The sequence below is a fragment of the Nerophis lumbriciformis genome, linkage group LG28 (assembly GCF_033978685.3).
Source record: "Nerophis lumbriciformis linkage group LG28, RoL_Nlum_v2.1, whole genome shotgun sequence".
Lineage (NCBI taxonomy): Eukaryota > Metazoa > Chordata > Actinopteri > Syngnathiformes > Syngnathidae > Nerophis > Nerophis lumbriciformis.
Genome location: NC_084575.2, coordinates 17823634 through 17850167, shown reverse-complemented (window position 1 = coordinate 17850167; position 26534 = coordinate 17823634). Strand labels below are relative to the sequence as shown.

Here is a 26534-nt window from a genome sequence, read left to right as displayed (position 1 = left end):
TAAGTGGGAGGTAATATAGTCTTTGGTATGACTAAAGTACCAATGGTTGCCACACACACACTACCAATTCCAACCCTTGATGCTGAGTGCCAAGCAGGGAGGTAGTGGGTCCCATTTCTATAGTCTTTGGTATGACTCGGCCGGGGTTTGAATGCACAACCTACCGATCTCAGGGCGGACACTCTAACCACAAGGCCACTGAGCAAATGAGTAATTAAGAGTAGTTTTTGCTTTTGTTTAGTTATTGTGTACTATTGTTTTGATCAAACAATTGTATGTAATAAAAGAGAATAAGGACCTATTTTAAATAGTGTGTTGACATTGTTAAACTATCTATAGCACTCACCATAAATGAATGGAAAAAATGACATTAATACACTCAATTGGTATCAGCCAATCTCACTCAACTCAGAGATGATCGGTATCGGAGTCGGCAGCATAAATAAATCATCAATAAAGTTTGTCTAAGTCTAATAAAACACTGATCGGAACACGCCTACTTCTATAAGCTTGAAAGAGGCCGGTATGAACATTTGGAGAGCCGTGAAGACTGCTGGTGTGCCACGTCATTTAAATTGTTTATTGAATGTTCATACATAGTCTGTCCATATGTTGTATTTTACCATGTCTGCACAACAATGTTCGCTAATTGCTGTGAGCCCAAACTAAGTACCGTATTTTTCGGAGTATAAGTCGCGCCGGAGTATAAGTCGCACCTGCCGAAAATGCATAATAAAGAAGGAAAAAAACATATATAAGTCACACTGGAGCCTGGCCAAACTATGAAAAAAACTGTGACTTATAGTCCGAAAAATACGGTACACTTTTTCTATATTAAAGTCATTCATAGTGGTTCTTAACCCTTTTTGACCTCAGGGCCCAACTTTTTCCCTGAAGTCAAATATTAACATCGAGTCAGTAATCATATTCAGCAGTTAAATCTAACCTACTTACAGTTGACAGCACGAAGATTATTCTTTATTCAACACATAAACCATAAAGCCCCACTTAAGAACTTTCAGTTTTGGTTGATTTTGGCGGCGCCAGTGGACCAACGCGGTAGTGTTTTACCAGAAGAAGAACACATTTCCCTATGATGACTATCGCATATAGCGTTCTACATGATGTCCGCTGTAATATTGGCACTAATATTACGTCTCTAATAGCTATGCTGATGTTAAATAGCAGACACTATCAAGTAGCGTTGTCCCGATACCAATATTTTGGTATCGGGAATTATTTCGATACTTTTCGGTACTTTTCCATACTTTTCTAAATAAAATGCATTCTTGGCTTTATTTGAACAAAAAATCTTAGGGTACATTAAACATACGTATCTTACTGCAAGATTCAATCCAATCCACTTTATTTATATAGCACATTTAAACAACAAAAATGTTTCCAAAGTGCTGCACAACAATATTAAAACAATATTCAAATATTATCCTTAGCTCTACCAATGACTGAATAAAAACAAAAAATAAATAAATATAAAAACAATATAAAAATAAATATGATTAAAACGATTGTCCTTAAATAAAATAGTGAACATAACTTGTCTTTTATTAGTAAATAAGCAAACAAAAGCTCCCAATTAGTCTGCTGACATATGCAGTAACATATTGTGTCATTTATCATTCTATTATTTTGTCAAAATTATATATATAAGTGGTAGAAAATGACTTATTCATCTACTTGTTCATTTACTGTTAATATCAGCTTACTTCCTCTTTTAATATGTTTTATCTACACTTCTGTTAAAATCAGTGACATGCAGTCATGGAAAGAAAAAAAATGTAAAAAGAAAGAAAATTAATTAAATTGTTATATGTATTCAGTGATTATACTATAAAGTTATTTTCCATTTAACTTCACCAGTTTTAGATTATTTTTATTCAAAATCGCTGAATTTTCACATTTGCTGTTCAAATACTGAGAAGAGACGGTGCGGTGATCAGCAGCCAGTTGAGGCACGTCACTCAGTTGAGCCTCAACATGGATTGCGGACTCGGCTAACTGCTGGCCTGCTGTGCAGTGAGACCGTATTGCTTAATAGTTTAGTTAGATGAGGTATATAATGTACAGTGTATTTTGTCAACAACTGTATGTGTGTAAAGTATTTATTGTGCTGAGCAATCATAAAACTGCTGCGAAGACGCACTGTGTGAGGCTCGCAGTAATCCCGCCTCCTGGTGCCGGTTAATGCACCCCCGCCGTAGACTGCACCCCCCGACGGGAGCGCCACACCAACCAAAGACCACACCCAAACCCTCCACGTGCAAGACCGAATCCACCCAAAAAAAAGTCACTTAACAAGAAGCCAAAAAGTGCAAAAACAACAATGCTCGCGCCGGAGGAGCCGTGAACGACTGCAGGGACACAACATTAGGTACACCTGCAGACTGCAGCACGGATTTCATATTTCATTCATTTACAACTCCTCGAACACGAACACCACTGTTCCCGCACTTAGTAAAGGTAAGACCATAATAACGTTTTTTTAATTAAATGTGCTTTTTTGTGTGCTACAGTTTGTATGTGTAAAGTTAAAGTTTAGTTAAAGTACCAATGATTGTTACACACACACTAGGTGTGGTGAAATTTGTCCTCTGCATTTGACCCATCCCTTGATCACCCCCTGGGAGGTGCGGGGAGCAGTGGGCAGCAGCGGCATCAACCTCACCGCACGTCACTGGTTAAAATGTAATAATCACTTATTCTTCTGTTGTTTGATACTTTACATTAGTTTTGGATGATACCACAAACTTAGGTATCAATCTGATACCAAGTCGTTACAGGATCCATACATTGGTCATATTCAAAGTCCTCATATTTCCTGAGGTTTATAAACATAATATAAATAAAAAAGTAAAAAATAAAAGATTTTGTGATGCTAAAACATATCGATGTAATCATAGTAGTATCAACTAAATACGCTCCTGTACTTGGTATCATTACAGCGGATGTTAGGTGTCGAGCCACCAATGGCGTTTGTTTACATTCAGGAACAAACTACGCCGGTGAGCTACGGTGTGTAGTGAAGCATGTTTAGCTATTCCTCGTCCTGCAGGGATGATACTTGTAAGAAACTTACTTTGTTTGTCGCCATGGAGGCGAGGATTAGTGATTTAGAAGTAGCTAAAACACTGCAGACTACGGCTGGACTTCAGCTGCTAGCTCGCTAGCCATGTCTTAAATCACCTCTTCCGGTGGGCGTTTCAGTGTTATAACTTCACCTTTATCATTAGTTTTTAAGCCAAAATACGTCCGTTCTCCCTTTTCTGTCTACACACTGTGTCTACTTGTAAGTACTCAGTGATTGCGCGCTGCTGAACATGCTCGTAAACCAGCAATGACACGAGGTGACGACAACGGGGGTGGGGGGGAGCGGTACTTTTTAGAGGCGGTATAGTACCGAATATGATTCATTAGTATCGCGGTACTATACTAATACCGGTATACCGTACAACCCTACTATCAAGAAATTATCTTGGATTGCGTTACAAACATGACGCTACTACCAAGAATGTATCGGGGCAGATGCAGGTCCGAAGCAAAGAAAGACCAGTGGGAGATTTTTTTCAAAGGAAGTGAAACTATCACGCTGGTGGCTATTTATTGCTACTACACAAATTTCCAATCACGAACATTAGCAATATCATTTTGATTTGAGCATTGAAAGTCACTTACTAGTCCAACAGGAACAGAGTCCAGGCGACATTGGTCTGAAACCCCTCATCTTTGAGCTCATGCCAGTGAGTGAAAGCCGGGGCAATGTTGATCCTGACTGTCCTTTTATCCATGTAAGCTGCATTTTTCTTTATTTGTCTCCTCAGACAAAACTTTTTGTTTCTTTGGTTGTTTTGGAGCTTGGACCATGATAGCAGTAATTGCACGTAGGCATTCTTTGTTTTCTTTTTGTTCTCTGGCGGCACCTAGGCGTGGGGAAAGAGGGAGGGACATATGCCGTAAACAAAGCAAGTCAGCACATCTGTAGTTTTTTGTGTGGCGGCGTTCTTGCAACCCTCCTCAATGTCACTAAGTGCCAATGAGAGCGATACAGACCCTCTGACACTTGTAAGTCGATGTATCATCCCAAAAGTTTTGAAAATATTTTATGAATGTTGAAAAGTTATTTAGTGCTACTTTAAGCTTAGGTCAGGCTAAATAGAAAAATAAGTACTAAACAAATACCGCATAAGAAGGGAGTCATAAATAACTGAAGAAAAATGATGTGTTAAAATGGACTAAATTAATAAAGAATATGTTTCTCAACTGAATTGTCAATAAAATTAAAGTGCAAATAAAATTGCAGCTTCACCACATTAGTCATAATTACTGCGCTTAAAGACAACAGCTCTTCTTCTCTTTTAGACCTGCTCAGTGGCCTAGTGGTTAGAGTGTTCGTCCTGAGACTGGAAGGTCGTGAGTTCAAACCCAGGCCGAGTCATACCAAAGACAATAAAAATGGGACCCATTACCTCCCTGCTTGGCACTCAAGGGTTGGAATTGGGGTTAAATCACCAAATGATTCCAGAGCGCGGCCAACGCTGCTGCTCACTGCTCCCCTCACCTCCCAGAAGGTGGAACAAGGGGATGGGTCAAATGCAGAGGTTAATTTCACCACACCTAGTGTGTGTGTGACTATCAGTGGTACTTTAACTATAAATGATATTGTGTTAAAATAAACTAAATTAATAGAGAATATGTTTCTTAACTGAATTGTCAATCAAATCAAAGTGCCAATAATACCGCAGCTTTACCACATTAGTCATAATTACTGCGCTTAAAGATAACTGCACTTCTTTTCGGATTTTGCCTATGATGTGCAAAAGAAAATAAAAAAAAGTGCAGTTCCCCTTTAAGAAACTTCTCTGATCTCGCTCCAGACTTCTTCTGATTGTTTGTGATTAATGCCACAAGAAGTGGAAAACTGCAATAATAATATCATTATTAACACTAAATTGGCCCTAGTGTGTGAATGTGAGTGTGAATGTTGTCTGTCTGTGTTGGCCCGAGTGCAGCTGAGATAGGCTCCAGCACTCCCCGAGACCCCGAACAAGACAAGCGGTAGAAAATGGATGGATGGATGGATTAATAATAGAGATGTCCGATATTGGCTTTTTTGCCGATATCCGATATTGTCCAACTCTTAATTACCGATTCAGATACTGTATCAACTGATACTGATATATACAGTCGTGGAATTAACACATTATTATGCCTAATTTTGTTGTGATGCCCCACTGGATGCATTAAACAATGTAACAAGGTTTTCCAAAATAAATCAACTCGAGTTATGGAAAAAAATGCCAACATGGCACTGTCGTATTTATTATTGAAGTCACAAAGTGCATTATTTTTTTTTAACATGCCTCAAAACAGCAGCTTGGAATTTGGGACATGCTCTCCCTGAGAGAGCATGAGGAGGTTGAGGTGGGTGGGGTTACGGGGGGCAGGGTTGTGGTGGTTGGGGGGGGGGGGGGGGGTATATTGTAGTGTCCCGGAAGAGTTAGTGCTGCAAGGGTTTCTGGGTATTTGTTCTGTTGTGTTTATGTTGTGTTACGGTGCGGATGTTCTCCCGAAATGTGTTTGTCATTCTTGTTTGGTGTGGGTTCACAGTCCATCCATCCATCCATCCATCTTCTTCCGCTTATCCGAGGTCGGGTCGCGGGGGCAGCAGCCTAAGCAGGGAAGCCCAGACTTCTCTCTCCCCAGCCACTTCGTCCTGCTCCTCCCGGGGGATCCCAAGGCGTTCCCAGGCTAGCCGGGAGACATAGTCTTCCCAACGTGTCCTGGGTCTTCCCCGTGGCCTCCTACCGGTCGGACGTGCCCGAAAAACACCTCCCTAGGGAGGCGTTCGGGTGGCATCCTGACCAGATGCCCGAACCACCTCATCTGGCTCCTCTCGATGTGGAGGAGCAGCGGCTTTACTTTGAGCTCCCCCCGGATGACAGAGCTTCTCACCCTATCCTTAAGGGAGAGCCCCGCCACCCGGTGGAGGAAACTCATTTCGGCCGCTTGCACCGGTTCACAGTGTGGCGCATATTTGTAACAGTGTTAAAGTTGTTTATACGGCCACCCTCAGTGTGACCTGTATGGCTGTTGACCAAGTATGCATGGATTCACTTGTGTGAAAAGCCGTAGATATTATGTGATTGGGCCGGCACGCAAAGGCAGTGCCTTTAAGGCACGGCCCCAATATTGTTGTCTGGGTGGAAATCGGGAGAAATTCGGGAGAATGGTTGCCCCAGGAGATTTTCGGGAGGGGCACTGAAATTCGGGAGTCTCCCGGGAAAGTCGGGAGGGTTGGCAAGTATGACTGGGAGACGCAACTGCTCTGTACTTCTCCCTAAGTCCGTGTACCACTCCGTACAGCGGTGTTTTAAAAAGTCATAAATTTTACTTTTTTAACCGATATTACATTATAAAGCATTTGTCGGCCGATTATATTGGCAGTCCGATATTATCGGACATCTCTAATTAATAATAATGGATTAGATTTAAGTAGCTTTGGCGAGCCCAACGAAACGACTCGGCGGGCCATACTTTGGGCACCCCTGTTCTAAACAGTTGTTGCTGAGAAGCTGCTTGAGGCGAGAGGTCACTGTGGCAACGCCGCAGTGCTGCAACACAGGCCTAAAAATATTCCATGTCAGCGGTCCCGAGAGAAGCCCGGCGCTATGCTGGCCCCTCAGTAATGAGAGCGTGGAGCTGCCTGCCACTAGTAGGCCTGCTACCCCCCCCCCCCCCCCGTCCCCCAGCCTCCCAGCCCCCTCTGGCTCAAAGCTGAGCACAGGAGCAGAGGAGGCACAAACTCATCTCCTGCAGATTTATCATAGCTCATAAAGCAGCATGACTGAAAGCACAGAGCCTCATTCGAAGAGGAGCGTCCCCCCAGCGGGCCTTACCCCGAGACACAATGACCCGACACATTCACATATCAGACAGGCACATTTTGGGAAGAACGCACAAGAAATAATGGATTTGGGAAATCCTGAAAACAAAAGTAACTCACTAGTATAAAAGTGTTGCCGAGTCAGAGTGGAGACAAACAAGGGATTATAAAAGCCGAGGCAGGATGGAGAGAATTAATAGAGGGATCTAAGATGGTTGTTTGGGGTTGCAGCAGAACTGACACATCCTGTGAGGGGGAAAAGGGTCGAACCGCCATTATCTGTCGCAATTATTTCACCATATCTCACTGAAATATTGATGCAGAAAGGCTTTCAGGGGGGAAATCACAAACACCTCCAACTCCTCGTAAAGGTACTTCCAAATGACCCTCATTCTGTAAAGTTGTTTTGCACATTACAAGCTTGAGACGTCCAGAGAGGAAACAGCAGGTGTTACTAATAAAGACAACTGCACCTCATTTACAATATCAACCTTTTATGAGTCTCCTTTTCAACAGAGGGCATTCGAGATGTCACAGAACTACAAAAAATGGGATGATCCCACTTTGCTAGTTTATATTGCAGCTGATGACACATTTTCAACCTGGCGAGACATCATTTACTCCTATATTTATCTACTCTTTAAATGTCAGGTTTTTACAAGAAGTTGCACTTTTAAATTCTCTATGACCTCCACAGAGTGATGCTGTGGAAAAACAAAACATTCCCGAAAGATTCCAACTAGTGCAAATATCATACATGAATTTTTAATATGTTGTTATGGTCCTAGAGTACACTGCAATTCCTAATTAGAACTGCAAATTGACTCGCACAAAACAGTCTTTGCGGCGGTGACTTGACCCACAAGAGCAGTTCGATGCTAATTTGCTATGAGCTGATATCTCTTTGTTCCAGTATAGAGGCTCTAAATGTTAACAAAAGGACAGAATGTGTGTCTACGTACATCTTGTGTTGCACGTCGCACTCATCCACCAATGTGTTGTTGAGAGATATACTTTGAAAATGCTTAAGAATTGACGTCCCGATCAATCCACAGGGCTTCAAAATAAGAGTCTATTCCATTTCACTTGTACCCTGGGTGTTCCGAAGTTGTAGTCCCCTCACCATAGCCACAAGCACGTCATCTACAGAGGATGCATTTTGTGTTGGTGTGTGATCATATTTGTCTCCATTGTACATGTAAATTTGTCATTCCACTTGGAAAATTCCATGGTTCCTCTTGATCAAGTAGCGCTTTTGTTATCGTGTCACCTGTAACAAAAGAACAGATGATAGCAAATCATTTGACACTGGATTACTTGAATACAGTGTTGACAAATCCTCAGATAGGAAAAGTTACTAAATGACCATATCGCCTCATTTGCATAAACGACTGCAACAGACAGAGAGAAGGATAACATAGAAAGGGTATGATTAGAACTTTAAATGAACTTTCTTCTGTTGATTCTTAGTTTGTTATCTTTAAATTTAAATCAATGTTGTTCTGTATATTATATATAAAGCAATTTGAGTCTCTAGAGAAAAGCGCTTGTGGAGGGGGGCGTGGCCTGCGGGCCTGCAGTGAGGCGGGGTGTGCCAGGACCGGCCTCGAAGTCAGCGACAGGTGCGTAGATGGCCCCCTGGGCCTTGTTATCTAATCACCTGTCGCTCTGTATAAACAGCAACCGGGAGGAGAGACGTGGTTGGAGCTGGGGGAGAGTGAGCGCACGACAAACATTGACAAAAAGACGACTGCTGAAAAGCACCAAGAGACTAAGAATAAAAACTGCCTTGTAACAATGAAACGGGCTCGCCTGGAAATGCTTGGCAATCAGGAGGACCCACTGGAAGGCAGCTTCCACAATTGATTTTCAGCAGTCGTCTTTTTGTCAATGTTCGTCGGGCTATCACTCTCCCCCAGCTCCAACCACGTCTCTCCTCCCAGTTGCTGCTTATACAGAGCGACAGGTGATTAGATAACAAGGCCCAGTTGGGCCATCTACGCACCTGTCGCTGACTTTGAGGCCGGTCCTGGCACACCCCGCCTCGCTGCAGGACCGCAGGCCACGCCCCCCCTCCACAGGGCTATTTAAATATAATTCCATAAAATTATCCTCGCTCATCCATGCAGACTTGACATTGGCCAAAAGTTAGTGGGCGGCCGAGGGTGTAGTCGGCTACCTTGGTTTCTTTGTTGGGTCTGCTCCTGTCTCTGGCCATGCTACCCCCACCCCAGCAGAAGTTGGCGTGGAACACCGCAGAGGCCACCGCAGTGTGTGTGGGTGTTGAAATTATGTTTTTGTTTGGTTGCTTGTCTATGCATGGTGCAATCGTGTGTGCGCAATATACACTATATTGCCAAAAGTATTTGGCCACCTGCCTTTACTCACATATGAACTTGAAGTGCCATCCCATGGAATTGTCCAAAATGTTTTGGTATCCTGGAGCATTCAAAGTTCCTTTCACTGGAACTAAGGGGCCAAGCCAAACTCCTGAAAAAACAACCCCACACCCTAATTCCTCCTCCACCAAATTTTACACTTGGCACAATGCAGTCCGAAATGTAGCGTTCACCTGGCAACCTCCAAACCCAGACTGGTCCATCAGATTGCCAGATAGAAAAGCGTGATTCATCAGTCCAGAGAAGGCGTCTCCACTGCTCTAGAATCCAGTGGTGACGTGCTTTACACCACTGCATCCCACGCTTTGCATTAGACTTGGTGATGTATGGCTTAGATGCAGCTGCTCGGCCATGGAAACCCATTCCTTGAAGCTCTCTACGTAATGTACGTTGGCTAATTGGAAGGTCACAAGAAGTTTGGAGCTCTGTAGCAACTGACTATGCAGAAAGTCTTTGCACTATGCGCTTCAGCATCCGTTGACCCCTCTTTGTCAGTTTACGTGGCCTACCACTTGGTGGCTGAGTTGCTGTTGTTCCCAAACTCTTCACTTTTCTTATAATAAAGTTGACTTTGAAATATTTAGGAGCAAGGAAATTTCACGACTGCATTTGTTGCACTGGTGGCATCCTATGACAGTTCCACGCTGGAAATCACTGAGAGCGGCCCATTCTTTCACAAATGTTTGTAGAAACAGTCTCCATGCCTAAGTGCTTGATTTTATACACCGGGCCAAGTGATTAGGACACCTGATTCTCATCATTTGGATGGGTGGCCAAATACTTTTGGCAATATAGTGTATATTATTGGTTAATTATTTTTTGTTTTTTTTGTTGTTTTACTTTTGTAGCTGTATGTAGAAATTGCACTGCTGGAGTGGCAGCTGGTTGAATTAGCTGTGCTCTTTTAATGTATTTAATGTCCTTTGATGTTTCCCTCTTACACACACGCTATGGCTATGAGTTTTTTTTCCCTTCCTTGGCCTCAGTCTGGACCCTCTCTCCAGTGGGCCAGGCTTAGACTGAATATTTTTTTCTTTTTACCCCCCCCCCTATTTTTTTCTTCCCTTTTTTGTAAGGGGCGCCGGAAGTTGGCAGACCCGTCAGCGATCCTGTTCTGTCTCCCTTTAATGTTTGTCTGCTCTTGAATGGGATTGTGCTAAACATCATAATTTCCCCTCGGGGTTTACTAAAGTACATCTGATTCTGATTTTGATAAAAGTATCAAATTTGTTCAAAAGACTAGATGGTTCATGAACGAACTGAATCTATTGTATTTATTTAGTAATTTGTATATATGGAGTTGTCTTTATTTTTAAGTTATCATGCCATGATTTTACCACTCCGGCCCACTTGGAAATAGATTTTCCTCCATGCGGCCCCTGAGTTAAAATTACCAATATTTCTTCAAAAATGATGATCGATTTGTATTCTATTATATGTCATTGTTTAGAAACAGTTGTTTAAAACAGAAATGTTGCATACTTATCTGCAAAAAATGAGTGCTAATTGTCACTGTCGTCCACAGGTACAGTAGATAAGTGAAACAGGCCTGTTATGATGTGCTATCCTGCAGCTGCTACTTATTTACTAGTGTTTCTGTGGTCAGACACAATCTGTACATCTTTGCACAGCTCACTGACGCTGTGTGGAAGTAAAGAAGACTGAACAAATACATATAATCATGTTGAATGCAATGTTGATGCTGGGAGGGGAGGTCATGAGCGGACAGAGAAGTGCAGGACAATAACGAGGAAGAGAGAGCGAGCGACCAGGGTCATGCAAACGGTTGCCATGGTATCGATGTCTCATTGCGACAGTCGCCAGTGACATCTGCCTCAGAGTCTCACAAGTAACAGCTGACTGATCTCAAATCACCTTGCAAATGCAAATGAATGTCCACTGATGCAGTCAGCCCTTCAGCTCCTCTTCCCCTCTCAGTTGATCAGTTAGTGACACAGTAGGAATGACAAAACAGACAGAAATGCAGCAGAAAGTCAACAGAATCAGGATAATTGTCCGATCGGTCCCAGAGTTGTTGAATGGCCCGCGGTCATTAAACTCTCCACCTCTGGCTGGCTACGCCCAGCAGTGTCTCAGTTCCTCAGTATATCCTACTTACCAACTAAATTATGATGCTTAATTGTAAAACCTCCACAGAAGGCCCAAGTCACATAATGTAGTCTAATGAATGCGACAGATGTTGTGCTGTAATTCCATTGCTTCAGCAATTACTCTTATGGTGCCTGTGTGGCTTCCCTCTCAACAACTTCTCCTTGCACCTGTGAAAGTGCACCTGCTCTCCCTATTCCACCGTGCACAGACGTGCCCACGCCTGAGTCATCACTGACGCAAATTATATTTTACACATTGACAACTAATTCGATAAATCTTTTTATTAAATGTACATCGCCTCAAAACAGATATCCTGTGTCCTCTCCACTTCCCATATTGACCAGTGATGATGCAGATAGAACCTCCTGAGACTCTTTTTCAGGATCTCTCATGACCAATGTTATTCGTTTCTAGTATTTAGTTTTATTTCCTGTCCACTGCTCTTAATATTTTTTCCATTTCTTGTTTGCCTCCTTTTTGCCCCTATTTCTCCTGTGTGGGCACTGGCTTCCTTGCCTGTCCCGGATTTGCAATCAGAACACCACTGTTCCTGGTTGCCAATCAGGATGCTTCATATGCTTGACTTTTGTGCTTTGTACCTCTATGCTGCAAAGCTCTTCCTCTGCTTCCTGTACACTTCCCTACTGCACTATTTTTAGGGACCGCAATGTCCCTTTGGGACAGAGGACCCTATTGTAATTGTAAGGTTTTATTATTACTATTCTGCCGCCTCTTTGAGCTGTAATTTGACCCCCTTAACATGCTTCAAAACTCACCAAATTTGACACACACATCAGGACTGGCGAAAATTGCGTTTTAATAAAAAAACTTAGCCCCAAAACTCAAAATTGCGCTCTAGCACCCCCTAGGAAGAAAACACAGACAAAACTGCCTCTAACTCTCAGTAGGAATGCCGTAGAGACATGAAACAAAAACCTATATGTAGGTCACACTTAGACCTACATTTCATACACTGACATTGTTCAGCAAAAATCAACAGGAAGTTTGCAATTCGCCCTTCAAAACAAAAGTTTAGTAAAAACAGTCACTTTTGCCTCTTTGAGCTGTAATTTGATAAGTACAGGTTAATGGCTTTGTCGTAATACTGAGACAAAGTCTAAGTTCATTGTGTTCTTCATGGTGTTTTTGTAACTGCACCATTTTTTCCCTCAGAATTTTCGACTAACTTGAATACAGGAGTATTTCTGATATGTACATTTTCAGAAAGTGCTTGTTCAATTTTGGACCAAAGTAAAACAAAGAAAACAATCTGAAATTGCAGATGTATTTTTAAGTTATTATGCCATTATTTCTGCGATGAGGTGGTGCGACTTGTCCAGTGTGTACCAAAGATTGGTGAAAATCTTTTTTTTTTTTTTCCCAAGATAGACTTTTGTGTAATGTGAAGGGCAGGTCATCTAGTTGTGAGGAGTCTCTGTTTACCAGACATTAATTCAGACAAGCTATTTTTTCAAAGAAAAAAATCAATTGGGCTCAAGATGAAGGACTATCTCAGTAGCGTCAAATGTTAATCAAGCTGAAAGTAATATATTTATATATTTTGGGGGAGGACATCATGAGAATGTTAGATGGCTTTTTGATGGAAGATAGATAAGGTTACGTTTTGGTCTTTAAACTCTAAGTACTTGAGCTTTATCTATTTAAGTGGCACCATTCCAAAACGAGTTAAAGGGGAACATTATCACAATTTCAGAATTGTTAAAACCATTAAAAATCAGTTCCCAGTGGCTTATTTTATTTTTCGAAGTTTTTTTCAAAATTTTACCCATCACGCAATATCCCTAAAAAAAGCTTCAAAGTGCCTGATTTTAACCATCGTTATAAACACCCGTCCATGGGTGTTTATAACAAACATGGCGGAAAGAACAGCAAGCTATAGCGACATTAGCTCGGATTCAGACTCGGATTTCAGCGGCTTAAGCGATTCAACAGATTACGAATGTATTGAAACGGATAGTTGTAGTGTGGAGGCAGGTAGCGAAAACGAAATTGAAGAAGAAACTGAAGCTATTGAGCCCTATCGGTTTGAACCGTATGCAAGCGAAACCGACGAAAACGACACGACAGCCAGCGACACGGGAGAAAGCGAGGACGAATTCGGCGATCGCCTTCTAACCAACGATTGGTATGTGTTTGTTTGGCATTAAAGGAAACTAACAATTATGAACTAGGTTTACAGCATATGAAATACATTTGGCAACAACATGCACTTTGAGAGTGCAGACAGCCCAATTTTCATCAATTAATATATTCTGTAGACATACCCTCATGTCAGCAGGCCAGGGAAGCTCGGGTCGATATTCTTCTCTTGACGGTGTGAGCCAAGACATCCAGGGGGTTTAGCTCGCTCGTCTGCGGGAACAAACTGCCGCCATCGCTTGCCGTGCTACCGAGGCCCTTTGTCCCTGAATTGCTCACACACTCCGGCAGATTCTATGGGGGTCTGGCGGCAGATTTCTTTGACTTTATCGTTGGAAATGCATCTGCTTTGAGTGTCGCAGGATATCCACACATTCTTGCCATTTCTATCATAGCATAGCTTTCGTCGGTAAAGTGTGCGGAACAAACGTCCAATTTCTTGCCACTTTCGCATCTTTGGGCCACTGGTGCAACTTGAATCCGTCCCTGTTCGTGTTGTTACACCCTCCGACAACACACCGACGAGGCATGATGTCTCCAAGGTACGGAAAACAGTCGAAAAAACGGAAAATAACAGAGCTGATTTGACTCGGTGTTTGAGAAAATGGCGGATTGCTTCCCGATGTGACACCACGTTGTGACGTCATCGCTCCGAGAGCAAATATTAGAAAGGCGTTTAATTCGCCAAAATTCACCCATTTAGAGTTCGGAAATCGGTTGAAAAAATATATGGTCTTTTTTCTGCAACATCAAGGTATATATTGACGCTTACATAGGTCTGGTGATAATGTTCCCCTTTAAAAGAGCGGGGGGAAATTGTGCACAGTTGAACATGATCACTTCTGATTTGCTTATGTTAAGAATGATTTCATCTTCCCAGAAGAATGATGGAAATTTAATGAATATATTTCAGGGTCCCGCTGATATATGACTGACGTACATTAGGTAAGTACTACTTGAGTCTCTCCACATTACACAAAATATGTCTTACTTTCCGGGCTATTCCGTACTTCTGTTATTATTATTGTCACTTTTGCCATGAGCAGCAATGATAGAAGTCCCTATGCCACTTTTGTGTTGACAATACTGAGCCCTGACTTCCGTCATATCTTATTTGCCCATGTCTGTGGTAGCATCCCAAAATAAAGCCAAAGAAAAAGCAACGCAAACTAGTGTATTTGAACAGAGTTTCAGAAATCTAAGTAGAAGAGGGCAATAGTAATCACTGGAATAATACAATTTAAACACAGACACCAGTGTTGGTACTAACGCGTTACTAAGTAACGCGTTACTGTAACGCCGTTAGTTTCGGCGGTAACTAGTAATCTAACGCGTTATTTTTTTTTATTCAGTAATTTAGTTACCGTTACTACATGATGCGTTACTGCGTTATTTTACGTTACTTTTGATGTAGTATCGGCTAGAAACAGAAGCGCTGCGGTGTCGTTCTTCTGAATCTTCCTCTGTCACAAGCCGGAGAGAAGAAAAGAGGCGCGGTCTATGTGTGTGTGGGTGTGGGTGTGGGGAAAAAAAGTTGTTGGCACGTTCAGTCCACACACAGCGTGGTCATGGCGAGCGGAGTAACGGAGGAGCTTGAACGCCCCCGCCATTGAATCGGTGTGTTTATAAGTGCAGACTCGGTTGTGCAAAACGAGGGTTTTAAACACATGCTGAACGTGCTTGAACCACGTTACGACATCCCGTCGCGCACCCACTTCAGCAATAAGATTGTGCCAGATCTTTATGAGCAGGAGAAGAAAAAAGTTGTGGATGAACTATCCCGAGCATCATCTGTTGCGCTCATGACAGACGGGTGGACGTCCAGCGGAACTATAAACGCTCACTTCATCACAGCAGAGTGGGAGATGAGAAGACACGCCCCCTCTACGAGAGTCACCTTGCGCAGGTACTGACACAAGCAGTGGAGGACTGGAAGATAAAGATATCCCAGTCACACGTGATAATGCCAAAAATCAAATAATTACAGAGAATGAGGCAGGACTGGGACCACAGATAGGTGCTTTGCACATGTAGTGAATTTGGCATCACAGAAGGGAATCTCAGTCAATAGGATGGAGCGCCTCTTTGGGAGGATCAGGAAGGTTTCTTACTTCCACCCAAGCACAACAGCTGCTCATGTGCTTAAGACAAAGCAAGAAATGCTAAAGCTGCCTGCTCATACATGATGTCCCAACGAGGTGGAACTCCACTTATGATATGTTGGAGCAGCAGGCAGCTATATACTGTGCATTGACCCACAACACCCTGAAGACAAATGTCACCCTGTCTGATGATGATGTGAGAGTGGCAGGTGAGGTCCTCCAGGTGCTTAAACCCCTCAAAAGTGTTCCATCTCTACTGAGCACTGAAACTTCACCATCTGTGTCAATGATCCTGCCACTGAAAACAAGTATTCTACAATCCATGGCTCCAAGTGTGGAAGAGAGCAGCATCACTCCAGATGTCAGCCTTTATGTTTCAAGGAAGATGATGTGCCTTCTTATGTTGCACTTTAACTTGTTTTTTATTTATGGTCATTGGTCCAAGTTTAAAGAAAGGAGGAATGCCTTTTTATGTTGCACTGTTTTTCATTAATTATGTTAAAAGGAAAATAAAAATGTATGTCAAGTTGATCAACAGATTGTATTATTCTCCAGTGCAATAACAGTACTGAAATGAAGGCAAAAAGGGCATTAATGGGAGCTTTAAAAAAAAGAAGAAGAAAAAAAGAAGTAACTAAATAGTTACTTTTCACAGTAACGCATTACTTTTTGGTGTAAGTAACTGAGTTAGTAACTGAGTTACTTTTGAAATAAAGTAACTAGTAACTGTAACTAGTTACTGGTTTTCAGTAACTAACCCAACACTGACAGACACTCACCTTTGTAGTTTTGACTTTATTGCCGGTGCTGCAGGACCAGCCGGTCAAGTCAGGCAAGACCTTACATTCTTCTCCGTCCATACATGGATGCATCTGGCACCACCATTTCTGGATTACAATGGAGGCTGACGAATAGGAAAAGGAAATTGAAAAGACAAGGCAGGAAATAAATGAATAAACAACATGATGCAATACATAATATAAGGACATGGTGCAATATAAAGGCAGTTTTTCTAGCATGCCATGAGAATACTAGCACAATAATGTTAATCACTAGCATGGCTTTACATTCTTTACATCCATTTATCATCTATGCTGACGAATCGCTGAGGGAATGGAGCCTATCCCAGCTGACTTGTGACTCGGAGAAAGGTTAGGTACAGGCTGGACTGGTCATTAATTAGACCAATGTTTCCTAACCATAAAGCCGGGGTCCATTGTTGGACCGTGAGCCACCAAAAAAGATATGTTTCTCAGCATGGTCCATATGTGCGGCAGCGGTACTCAGTTTAATGTATTTTTCCACCATTTGTGGCAGTAATGTGTCAGTTAGTTGACTGAGAAATGTATGACAGGCTCAAATAATCAGAAGTCAATCAAGCTTTATTGCAGAATCCAACGTCCAATTAGACATACAATCACATACAGTACATAAAACAAAACACAGTATAAAAGGCATTATCACATACAATTAAAAACAGTGCTTGTGCATATTCAGCAAAAGGCATCTAATAAATAAATAAAAGCAGCAAAAAAAAAATATATATATATATATATATATATATATATATATATATATAAGTTTGTATTGTCATTATGACCAAGTCTTCAAATAGTCAGAGATTCGATTCAGAGAAGTTGGATTCGACTATCAACCTCACAGTCATATTGTCTGGCATTAAATCTCCCTTATAATCAATTTGTCTGCACACAGGAACATTTTATTAATAGTGTTGGGAGGATGTTTCTACATGGGGTACGTGATCGATGCTTGTTGGGACACGAAGCCCACCGTGCCATCGCGTGTCTTTTGTTGGCCAAAACACCCTGTCAGCCACGTTGGAAATTAGACATGACGCGGCCCACACACCACCTCGCCCCGGAGGTGTAGTGCTCTTTTTGCAAAGGTAATGGTACTTCCACTAGTTCACATACAAAAAACTTTCTTACAGCTTTTACTTTCTCTATTTAGTCAAGTTTGATGTCCTCTTGGTGCTGTGCCAAAGTGAGAACCCCAGAAACTGTGTTTTAGCCTTTTTTTGAGGTAGAAAAAGTTGCAAATCAGACCTTTGTTTAGTTCAGTTTACTAAAACACTTTATTCCTTTTATAAGCATATTTGATTAACTTGGAATATACACATACTGTATACATATCCATGTGACTTCACTTACATCTACTGACCAGTCAGTATACATTTCGACATATCGTCATCATCTGTTTTCTCATAAAAAAACGCCATAGGTTTGACTGATCGTCGACTTTGGGCAAAATCTAACGAATGATATTCGACTGCAAAAATCCTTAGTCAAAGACAACCCAAGTTGGGTTGCCATAATGCTTATAGTAGTAATCACAGCACAAACACAGCTTTTTTTTGTTTACCATTGTTGTGTGTTAGCAGCTGGTGCATGCGGTCTCTGCTTTTGAGGTCGATATCCATACTTGCCAACCTTGAGACCTCCGATTTCGGGAGGTGGGGGGCGGGGGGCGTGGTCGGGGTGGGGCGGGGTTAAGATATATATATATATATATATATATATATATATATATATATATATATATAGATAAGTATATATATAAATATATATATATAAGAAATACTTGACTTTCAGTGAATTCTAGGTATATATATATATATATATATATATATATATATATATATATATATATATATATATATATATATATATATATATATATATATATATAATAAATACTTGAATTTCAGTGTTCATTTATTTACACATATACACACACATAACACTCCTCTACTCATTGTTGAGTTAAAGGTTGAATTGTCCATCCTTGTTCTATTCTCTGTCACTATTTCAGAACACACACATTATACAAATATACATTATAAAATCAATAAGAAAACGGGAGCTCTAATTTGGGAGTCTGAATTAGGATCAGAAGTTCCTATATAAACATTGCGTACTCACGTCGCCATTTTGTATTGATTACTGCAGCTGTACACTGGATTGATTCACAAATACAAACTACAACTCACAAACACTTTAGAGTTAGGCTCCACCATCAGAATGTGTACTTAAACTTATAAAGATCACATGGATATTATTCGGTGGGTTGATTCACCAAAACTAACCTGTTATACAGGAGGAAAAAGCACACAGGACGTTTCAATTGTTCACAGACTGGTCGTTCTCATCAGAATGACAAGACACTTCCGGTCTGCAGGTGATAGCATTCAATTGGGAAGAAACGCCCTACTGCCCCCTACTGACCAATGTGAATACTGATAAATGTGTAATGACAGCTCCAAAAACAAATTCAAACCACAAAATAAAATAAATAAATCAACACAAAAATGTGACACATTATGGGTGGGTCACATATGCATGTACAGTAGATGGCAGTATTGTCCTGTTTAAAAGTGTCACAACATTGCTGTTTACGGCAGACGAACTGCTTTACGGTAGACGAAAACTTGACTGCCGTTGTTGTGTGTTGTTACCGCGCTTGGAGGACGTTAATGAAACTGCCTAACAATAAACCCACATAAGAAACCAAGAACTCGCCCTCGATCATTCTACAGTTATAACGTGATTGGGCAGGCATGCTGTTTATATTGTGGGAAAGCAGACGTGAGAACAGGCTGTCAACACGTCACTCAGGTCCGCATGGAGCTGGAGGGGGCGTGGCCTCCAACTCCGCCTGAATTTCGGGAGAAAATTTGTCCCGGGAGGTTTTCGGGAGAGGCGCTGAATTTCGGGAGTCTCCCGGGAAATCCGGGAGGGCTGGCAAGTATGTCGATATCACATAGTAATGGTTTGCTTGTCCAAACGTTAGAATATTTTTAAATATATACTATTTTGCTCTACATTTCATTTTACTTAAATCTACTATATAAATTGCTTAGACTAAAAGTAAGAACACACATATTGTAGCTCATTGTTTTCATTTAAGAGAGACTACTTTGATTTCTTGGGCCTGTGTTCTATCCTTCTCTTTCTACTTTAAGGGTGATTGCAAGCCGCTCTTTCAATTTTGTTTAGTCTTACATGTTCATGTTGTTGATTACTGCAATAACAAAGTTCACCTATGTCTGAAAATGATACAGGATTTCAGACGACAAAGACCGAGCAACTCAGCCTCTCTAGCTGCGTCACCTAAGCCATAGAAAGGGCCACAACCATTACTGAACTTTGAACACACTGGACTTGACTGCCCTTGTCCAATACAGAGGATATAGACTTTTCCACTGGGGCTCATTCTTGCTTTTGACTGACCGCCAGATGCAATTACTGGAGTGAGACCAATGCTGTAACATTTACCTTTGGACAGTTTTAAATAAATCTTGTAAAAATCTTCCAGTTGACCCGATCATCGACTGTTCAACAAAAGAATGCAGTGCATTTTATGGACAAGGTCGCATTTCCAACTCCGGAGCCCGTTCTCAAAAACTATTGTTTTAGGTCACAGAGGACGCCATTGCCGTGTGGATGAAAGCTGAAACAATACTTTACCGTTCCCACCTAAAAAGGTTTCTGTGTGGACAGGGTTTAAGTAAATCATAAAACAGTCCAGTTACTGTAGGAAGCAATAACAATTGGGAATTTGTTTCCAATATTGTTATGCAAATGAGACAGATACCCAGTGGAAAGGGGATACAAATAGCAAGAAAAGTCATATTGAGGAATGGTTTGATAGGTGGTGGCCAAGAAACATGTATCTCTTTTCATCTGTTGTTGATTACTGCCTAGTTTTATGTTCCCAATAGCCTGAAGTCATTTGGCTCTTCCAGGATGGGACATCCATTTGTGACATGGCCAGAAGGTTTTCTGTGTCACCCAGAACATTGTCAAGAATGTGAGGGGGAGACCAGGAGACAGGCCATTACTGTACACCAGGAGAGGGACATGTCAGGGCAATATCCCAGCAGTCGGCTGTAGAGATGCCGATAAATGCGTTAAAATGGGAAATTATCGGTATCGTTTTGTTATTTTTTATTTTTTTATCAAATCAACATAAAAAACACAAGATACACTTACAATTAGTGCACCAACCCAAAAAACCTTCCTCCCCCATTTACACTCATTCACACAAAAGGGTTGTTTCTTTCTGTTACTAATATTCTGGTTCCTACATTATATATCAATATATATCAATACAGTCTGCAAGGGATACAGTCCGTAAGCACACATGATTGTGCGTGCTGCTGGTCCACTAATAGTACTAACCTTTAACAGTTAATTTTAATAATTTTCATTAATTACTAGTTTCTATGTAACTGTTTTTATATTGTTTTACTTTCTTTTTTATTCAAGAAAATGTTTTTAATTTATTTATCTTATTTTTTTATTTTATTTTTTTTAAAGTACCTTATCTTCACCATACCTGGTTGTCCAAATTAGGCATAATAATGTGCTAATTCCACGACTGTATATATCGGTTGATATCGGTATCGGTAATTAAAGAGTTGGACAACATCGGATATCGGCAAAAAGCCATTATCGGACATCCCTAGTCGGATGGATATCTTCTCCTTTGTGCAAGGAGGAACAGAAGGACTACATTTCAGCAAGCCAGTCGTGTGCATGTTTCTGCCCAAACTGTCAGAAACAGACTTTATGAGGGTGGATGTCAGCCCAAATTCCACAATTGGGGTCCAAATATGCACAGCAATCCTTGTATCATTCATTCATTAAAAAAAACAAAAATACATTAAGTTGTTATGTCAGCCAGACATTAAAGATGTAAGACAGGCTTATTCAACTAAATGTTGTTGGGCGCCACATTTCCAGAGAGCTAAAGACCAGGGGCCAGATTTCTTCCTTCACTATTCTTAATTTGTATATTGCTGCTGACTTGACACCATTCAAGACGATCCCCCGCTGGCCTCCCAATGGACTGGACTTTCACATGAAGTCTGGACCCGGGGTGACCACATCTTATGCATCCGTCGATGACGTCTCTGCAAGAGGATCCCCAGCTGGCCCCACAATGGACTGGACTCTCACAATATTAACTGTATCCACACGGCATCCATTGCACCGGTCACCCAGGAGAGGATTCCCACATATGCGGTTTCTTCCAAGAGTTCTAGTTTTTCCCCATAGGGTTGAGTTTTTTCTTGCCCTGATGTGAGATCTGAGCCAAATATGTCGTTGTGGCTTGTGCAGCCCTTTGAGACATTTGTGATTAAGGGCTATATAAGTAAACTTTGATATACTGATATTCTTAAGAAGTAGTGAACATTTAGATTTATGTGTATTTATCTTCGACGTTATTACATTTACAAAAAAAATAATTTCTATACAACAGAAACGCTATGCTGTTTTTATAGACCTACTGCCAAAAAGTTTGTCCAATAGCTTCTACAATATGACAGCGCTCTAGTGTTTTTAAGAATCTGCTGGAAAAATGTGAGTCTCCTCCAAATTTTTTTAACTGAACTTTTGGGCCAGTTTGGTTTCATTCCCAAGCCAGATTTGTCCACCTCTTAAATAGCCCTGATAGGGATAAGTAGTACAAAAATAGAAAAATATGCATTTAAAAAAAAAACATGTTTGTGTGGAAATAGCCACAATAATTTTCCTATCAAGAGATGCAAATAAGCATCTTTTTAACGGTGCAGTTCAGAGTTGTTATTTTTCAGATGTTACAGATAAGATAGACTTTATTCATCCCACAATGGGGACATTCTGTCGTTGTGGTGCAGATTTTACATACGACAACGTAAACATAACAAAAAAAAAGAATAAGAAATAAGAAAATAATCGTTTTTTAATTAATTACGTTTTAAAACTTTTCAACAAAATCAGTTATGCACTAGCATGTTCGATATAAAAGTAGTCCTAACTAATTTGAGCAAAGAATATTCAACAAAAAAGTTAAGCCTTACAAAAGCAACGATGGCAAAACTGTTTTACGTGCAAAGGTGACAGGCAACAGATAGCGCTTTTGGGCCTGCTAATAACCAGACAATACATCCAAAATGTGACAAGCAGTGTTTTTAGCCATATGCATAATTAATGAAAACCGACAACTATGCATTGGTAATATTGTTTCGGATCAAAACATAATAATTGAGAAATGATTGATATTAATATTGGCCCTATAGGCTACTGTTAATGTGTTTTCTTGAGAAAGTATATCATTTTCATATTCTTCATAAAATTGTTCCCCCTGAGTAACGTAAACCATAAGCAGTAAATCCATGTTTGTGATGGGTCATCTGTTGCTAAGCCCGCCCCTTACGTGAACCCGTTCAAAATCCTGACATGACTAATCAGGTTAAGATCCAATCCAGATTTTCTCCAATGTTCAGCTTGGAGCAAAGTCATCCCATAAACTCAATTTGTTGTTTTACTTTCTTTTTTTTTTTTTTTTTACCTGCAAGCCCAAGTTCACACAAAACTACTTCCGGGTAAACCTGGTGTATCAAAAGGATTCACAAAAAAACATTATCTGGTTTGTCAATTTTGTAATTGTGCAAAAAATCCGAAATCGTAAAAACTTTTAGTTTTCCGTTTTGTGTCTCGGAACAAATTTTGAAAAAACAAGTTACCGTATTTTTCGGACTATAAGTCGCAGTTTTTTTCATAGTATGGCCGGGGGTGCGACTTGTACTCAGGAGCGACTTATGTGTGAAATTATTAACACATTACTGTAAAATATCAAATAATATTATTTAGCTCACTCACATGAGAGACTAGACGTATAAGATTTCATCGGATTTAGCGATTAGGAGTGACAGATTGTTTGGTAAACGTATAGCATGTTCTATATGTTATAGTTATTTGAATGACTCTTACCATAATATATATACCAGGCACGTTCTCAGTTGGTTATTTATGCGTCATATAACGTACACTTATTCAGCCTGTTGTTCACTATTCTTTATTTATTTTAAATTGCCTTTCAAATGTCTGTTCTTGGTGTTGGGTTTTATCAAATAAATTTCCCCCAAAAATGCGACTTATACTCCAGTGCGACTTATATATGTTTTTTTCCTTCTTTATTATGCATTTTCGGCAGGTGCGACTTATACTCCGGTGCGACTTATACACCGAAAAATACGGTATATGTTTTTTTTGTTTGTTTTGATTTTATTTCGAAAAAAAGGAATTAACAAATGACATACGGATTTCCAGACTTGCTGAAGTGTGTTGTTTGAATACTTCATCAAGATGTGTGATGTGTGTTTTGAGCAAATCAGGGGGTGAACACAGAGGCAAATCAGGCTTATTATTAGTTAGCTAAAAAAAGCCTTAGTGAGGAGCTCAGGGAATGATGAATCGCAAGAGTGAGAATAAACAAAACTGATTGTGGACGACTAATCAGATGATAAGACGGAGACGGGTGTCTTAAACTGACAACACGGCAAGTGAGGTTAACGAGCTGGAGTGGATGATTACAGTTACACAAATACTGTGATAAAGATGGGGAGCACATTACAAAAATAAAAGAAAAGCCAAGTCCCTAAAAAAAAGTCACAGCTATCACAAAGAGTAACATCCAACAGGCTGTTATGATGCATGAGCTCAGTGGCAGTTAGCGGTTCTAAAAACCAATGGCTGTGTAATGCTTGTTAATGTCGCCATTATGGCGCCGATGATGGCGCTTTGAGTGTTATTTAGAGCTAATGGCCTGCGAGCGCGATTACTTCCGTGCAACTCATTCCATGCAGGAGTATAGTGGGTGGGCAGGGCCAAGCTGACACTCCGGCACCTGCCTGTCAAGTCTGAAAATAAACAGGCGTCGGACATCAGCCTGCGATGTCATGATTGGATCAGACACAGGTCTCATCAGATCGATATTAAAGAGATTACGGAGGTAGTGGGCAGCAGTTCATTGTGAGATCTTCACCTCAGGGAATCAGCAGTGAATGTTCCGATGGTGTCAGATTATTGCTGGGTTGAATATAAAAAAGCAACAACTACTTTTTTTACATGTTTTTCCCCTGTCAGGGGTCGCCACAGCGAGTCAATCGCATGAATGGTTTTACACTAGAGGCACTTCCTGACCCTATCCAACCCATGCCCTCTACCATGAAAGGTAGAAACATGTACTATACACCACCAGACATAACTACTTTCACATTGACCCTCAAAAACATGATGTTCTCCCAACTGGAACCTTAATGCTGCTTTAACAAAGTAGATCTAAATTCATTTTAGACTGTGCTGCACTGATAACATTCTCATGTCTGCAAACTTTCTCTTGTATTTATGTGAAAGCAAGCTGGACCTTCCTTTTTACTCAGGTGTCAATTTTTTCATATGAAACCTTCTTATCAAACAATCTGCTATATTAGTTTGACTGCCTGACCTCAGTATTTGTCAGTATAATAGTTATAATTGGATATGTATAGTTTTTAACGTCCCTGTGAAATAATGTGTCATAATACAGTAAATATTAAAAAGGGCCCTATAATGCAAAACCAACTTTTTTTTACCTGATAGTACCAGCTTATGTGTATTTGGGGTCTGCATAAGTCCCGAAAATTTGATTTCAAACCGTGGAGGCATTGCAGAGATATTAATAAAACAACCTCGCCTTTCTTCGTACTTCCTCCAAACGGTCTGTTTAGAATTTTGTTCAAATGTGACGTCAGCGGATTATCCATATATGGTAGAACTTAGAATTTTTTGCACTTTTTTTTGGAATTTTGCCTATCGTTCACAATCATTATGAAAGACATGACAACGGATGGATTTTTTTTTTAATGCATTCTAAATATTAGATAAACGTAAATAAAAGTCCGCTTACAGCGAAGCCAATGGGAGGTCCTCTATTTCGCCCATACAATCCAATATCAAAAACCGCCAACGATATTCCATTTACATTTTGTGACTTGAATATTAACCAAGTATTAGTGATATTGTTATTATCAGCGCTAACGCAGACAAACTAATTGTAGCGGCGACGTGATCACTTCCGTGTGTCCCTATGTTTACATCCTTGAGTGGTCTGCTGCTTTCTCGCTTCCTTGCACCCTGAAAGTTTATTGTAGATCATAAATCATGTATCTCACGTGGACAGAAGAAGTCTGAGGACTAGAGATGTTATCGGCCGATAAATGCGTTAAAATGTAATATCGGAAATTATCGGTATCGTTTTTTTTTATTATCTGTATCGTTTTTTATTTTATTTTTTTAATTTATTTTATTAAATCAACAAAAAAAACTGGGAATCAGCACCTCCAAGTCCGAGTCCATGGTTCTCTCCCGGAAAAGGGTGAAGTCATCAATCAATCAATCTTTATTTATATAGCCCTAAATCACAAGTGTCTCAAAGGGCTATAGAGAAGTGCCATCTCCGGGTTGGGGAGGAGATCTTGCCCCAAGTGGAGGAGTTCAAGTACCTCGGAGTCTTGTTCACGAGTGGGGGAAGAGTGGATCGTGAGATCGACAGGCGGATCGGTGCGGCATCTTCAGTAATGCGGACGCTGTATCGATCCGTTGTGGTGAAGAAGGAGCTGAGACCGGTAGGAGGCCACGGGGAAGACCCAGGACACGTTCCCAGGCCAGCTCCCGGCTGGCCTGGGAACGCCTCGGGATCCCCCGGGAGGAGCTGGACGAAGTGGCTGGGGAGAGGGAAGTCTGGGCTTCCCTGCTTAAGCTGCTGCCCCCGCGACCCGACCTCAGATAAGCGGAAGAAGATGGATGGATGGATGGAACATAAAAAACACAAGATACACTTACAATTAGTGCACCAACCCAAAAAACCTCCCTCCCCCATGTACACTAATTCACACTCATTCACACAAAAGGGTTGTTTCTTTCTGTTATTAATATTCTGGTTCCTACATTATATGTCAATATATATCAATACAGTCTGCAAGGGATACAGTCCGTAAGCACACATGATTGTGCGTGCTGCTGGTCCACTAATAGT

At 40.9% G+C, this 26534-nt stretch overlaps 1 protein-coding gene across 8 annotated transcripts in view; it reads right to left on the bottom strand.

The window, feature by feature from the left end:
• Window positions 1-7649: 7649 nt before the first annotated feature.
• tafa4b (TAFA chemokine like family member 4b) overlaps window positions 7650-26534 on the bottom strand; it is a 159311-nt gene continuing 140426 nt past the window's right edge. For all 8 annotated transcript variants that reach the window (XM_061923810.2, XM_061923812.1, XM_061923809.2 and 5 more), the window contains 2 exons: window positions 16451-16575; window positions 7650-8168 (listed from right to left, as the gene is read on the bottom strand). In XM_061923810.2, the coding sequence (XP_061779794.1) occupies window positions 8157-8168; window positions 16451-16575 (137 nt within the window). In that variant the 3' untranslated portion in view covers window positions 7650-8156. The remainder of the gene's footprint in view (window positions 8169-16450; window positions 16576-26534) is intronic.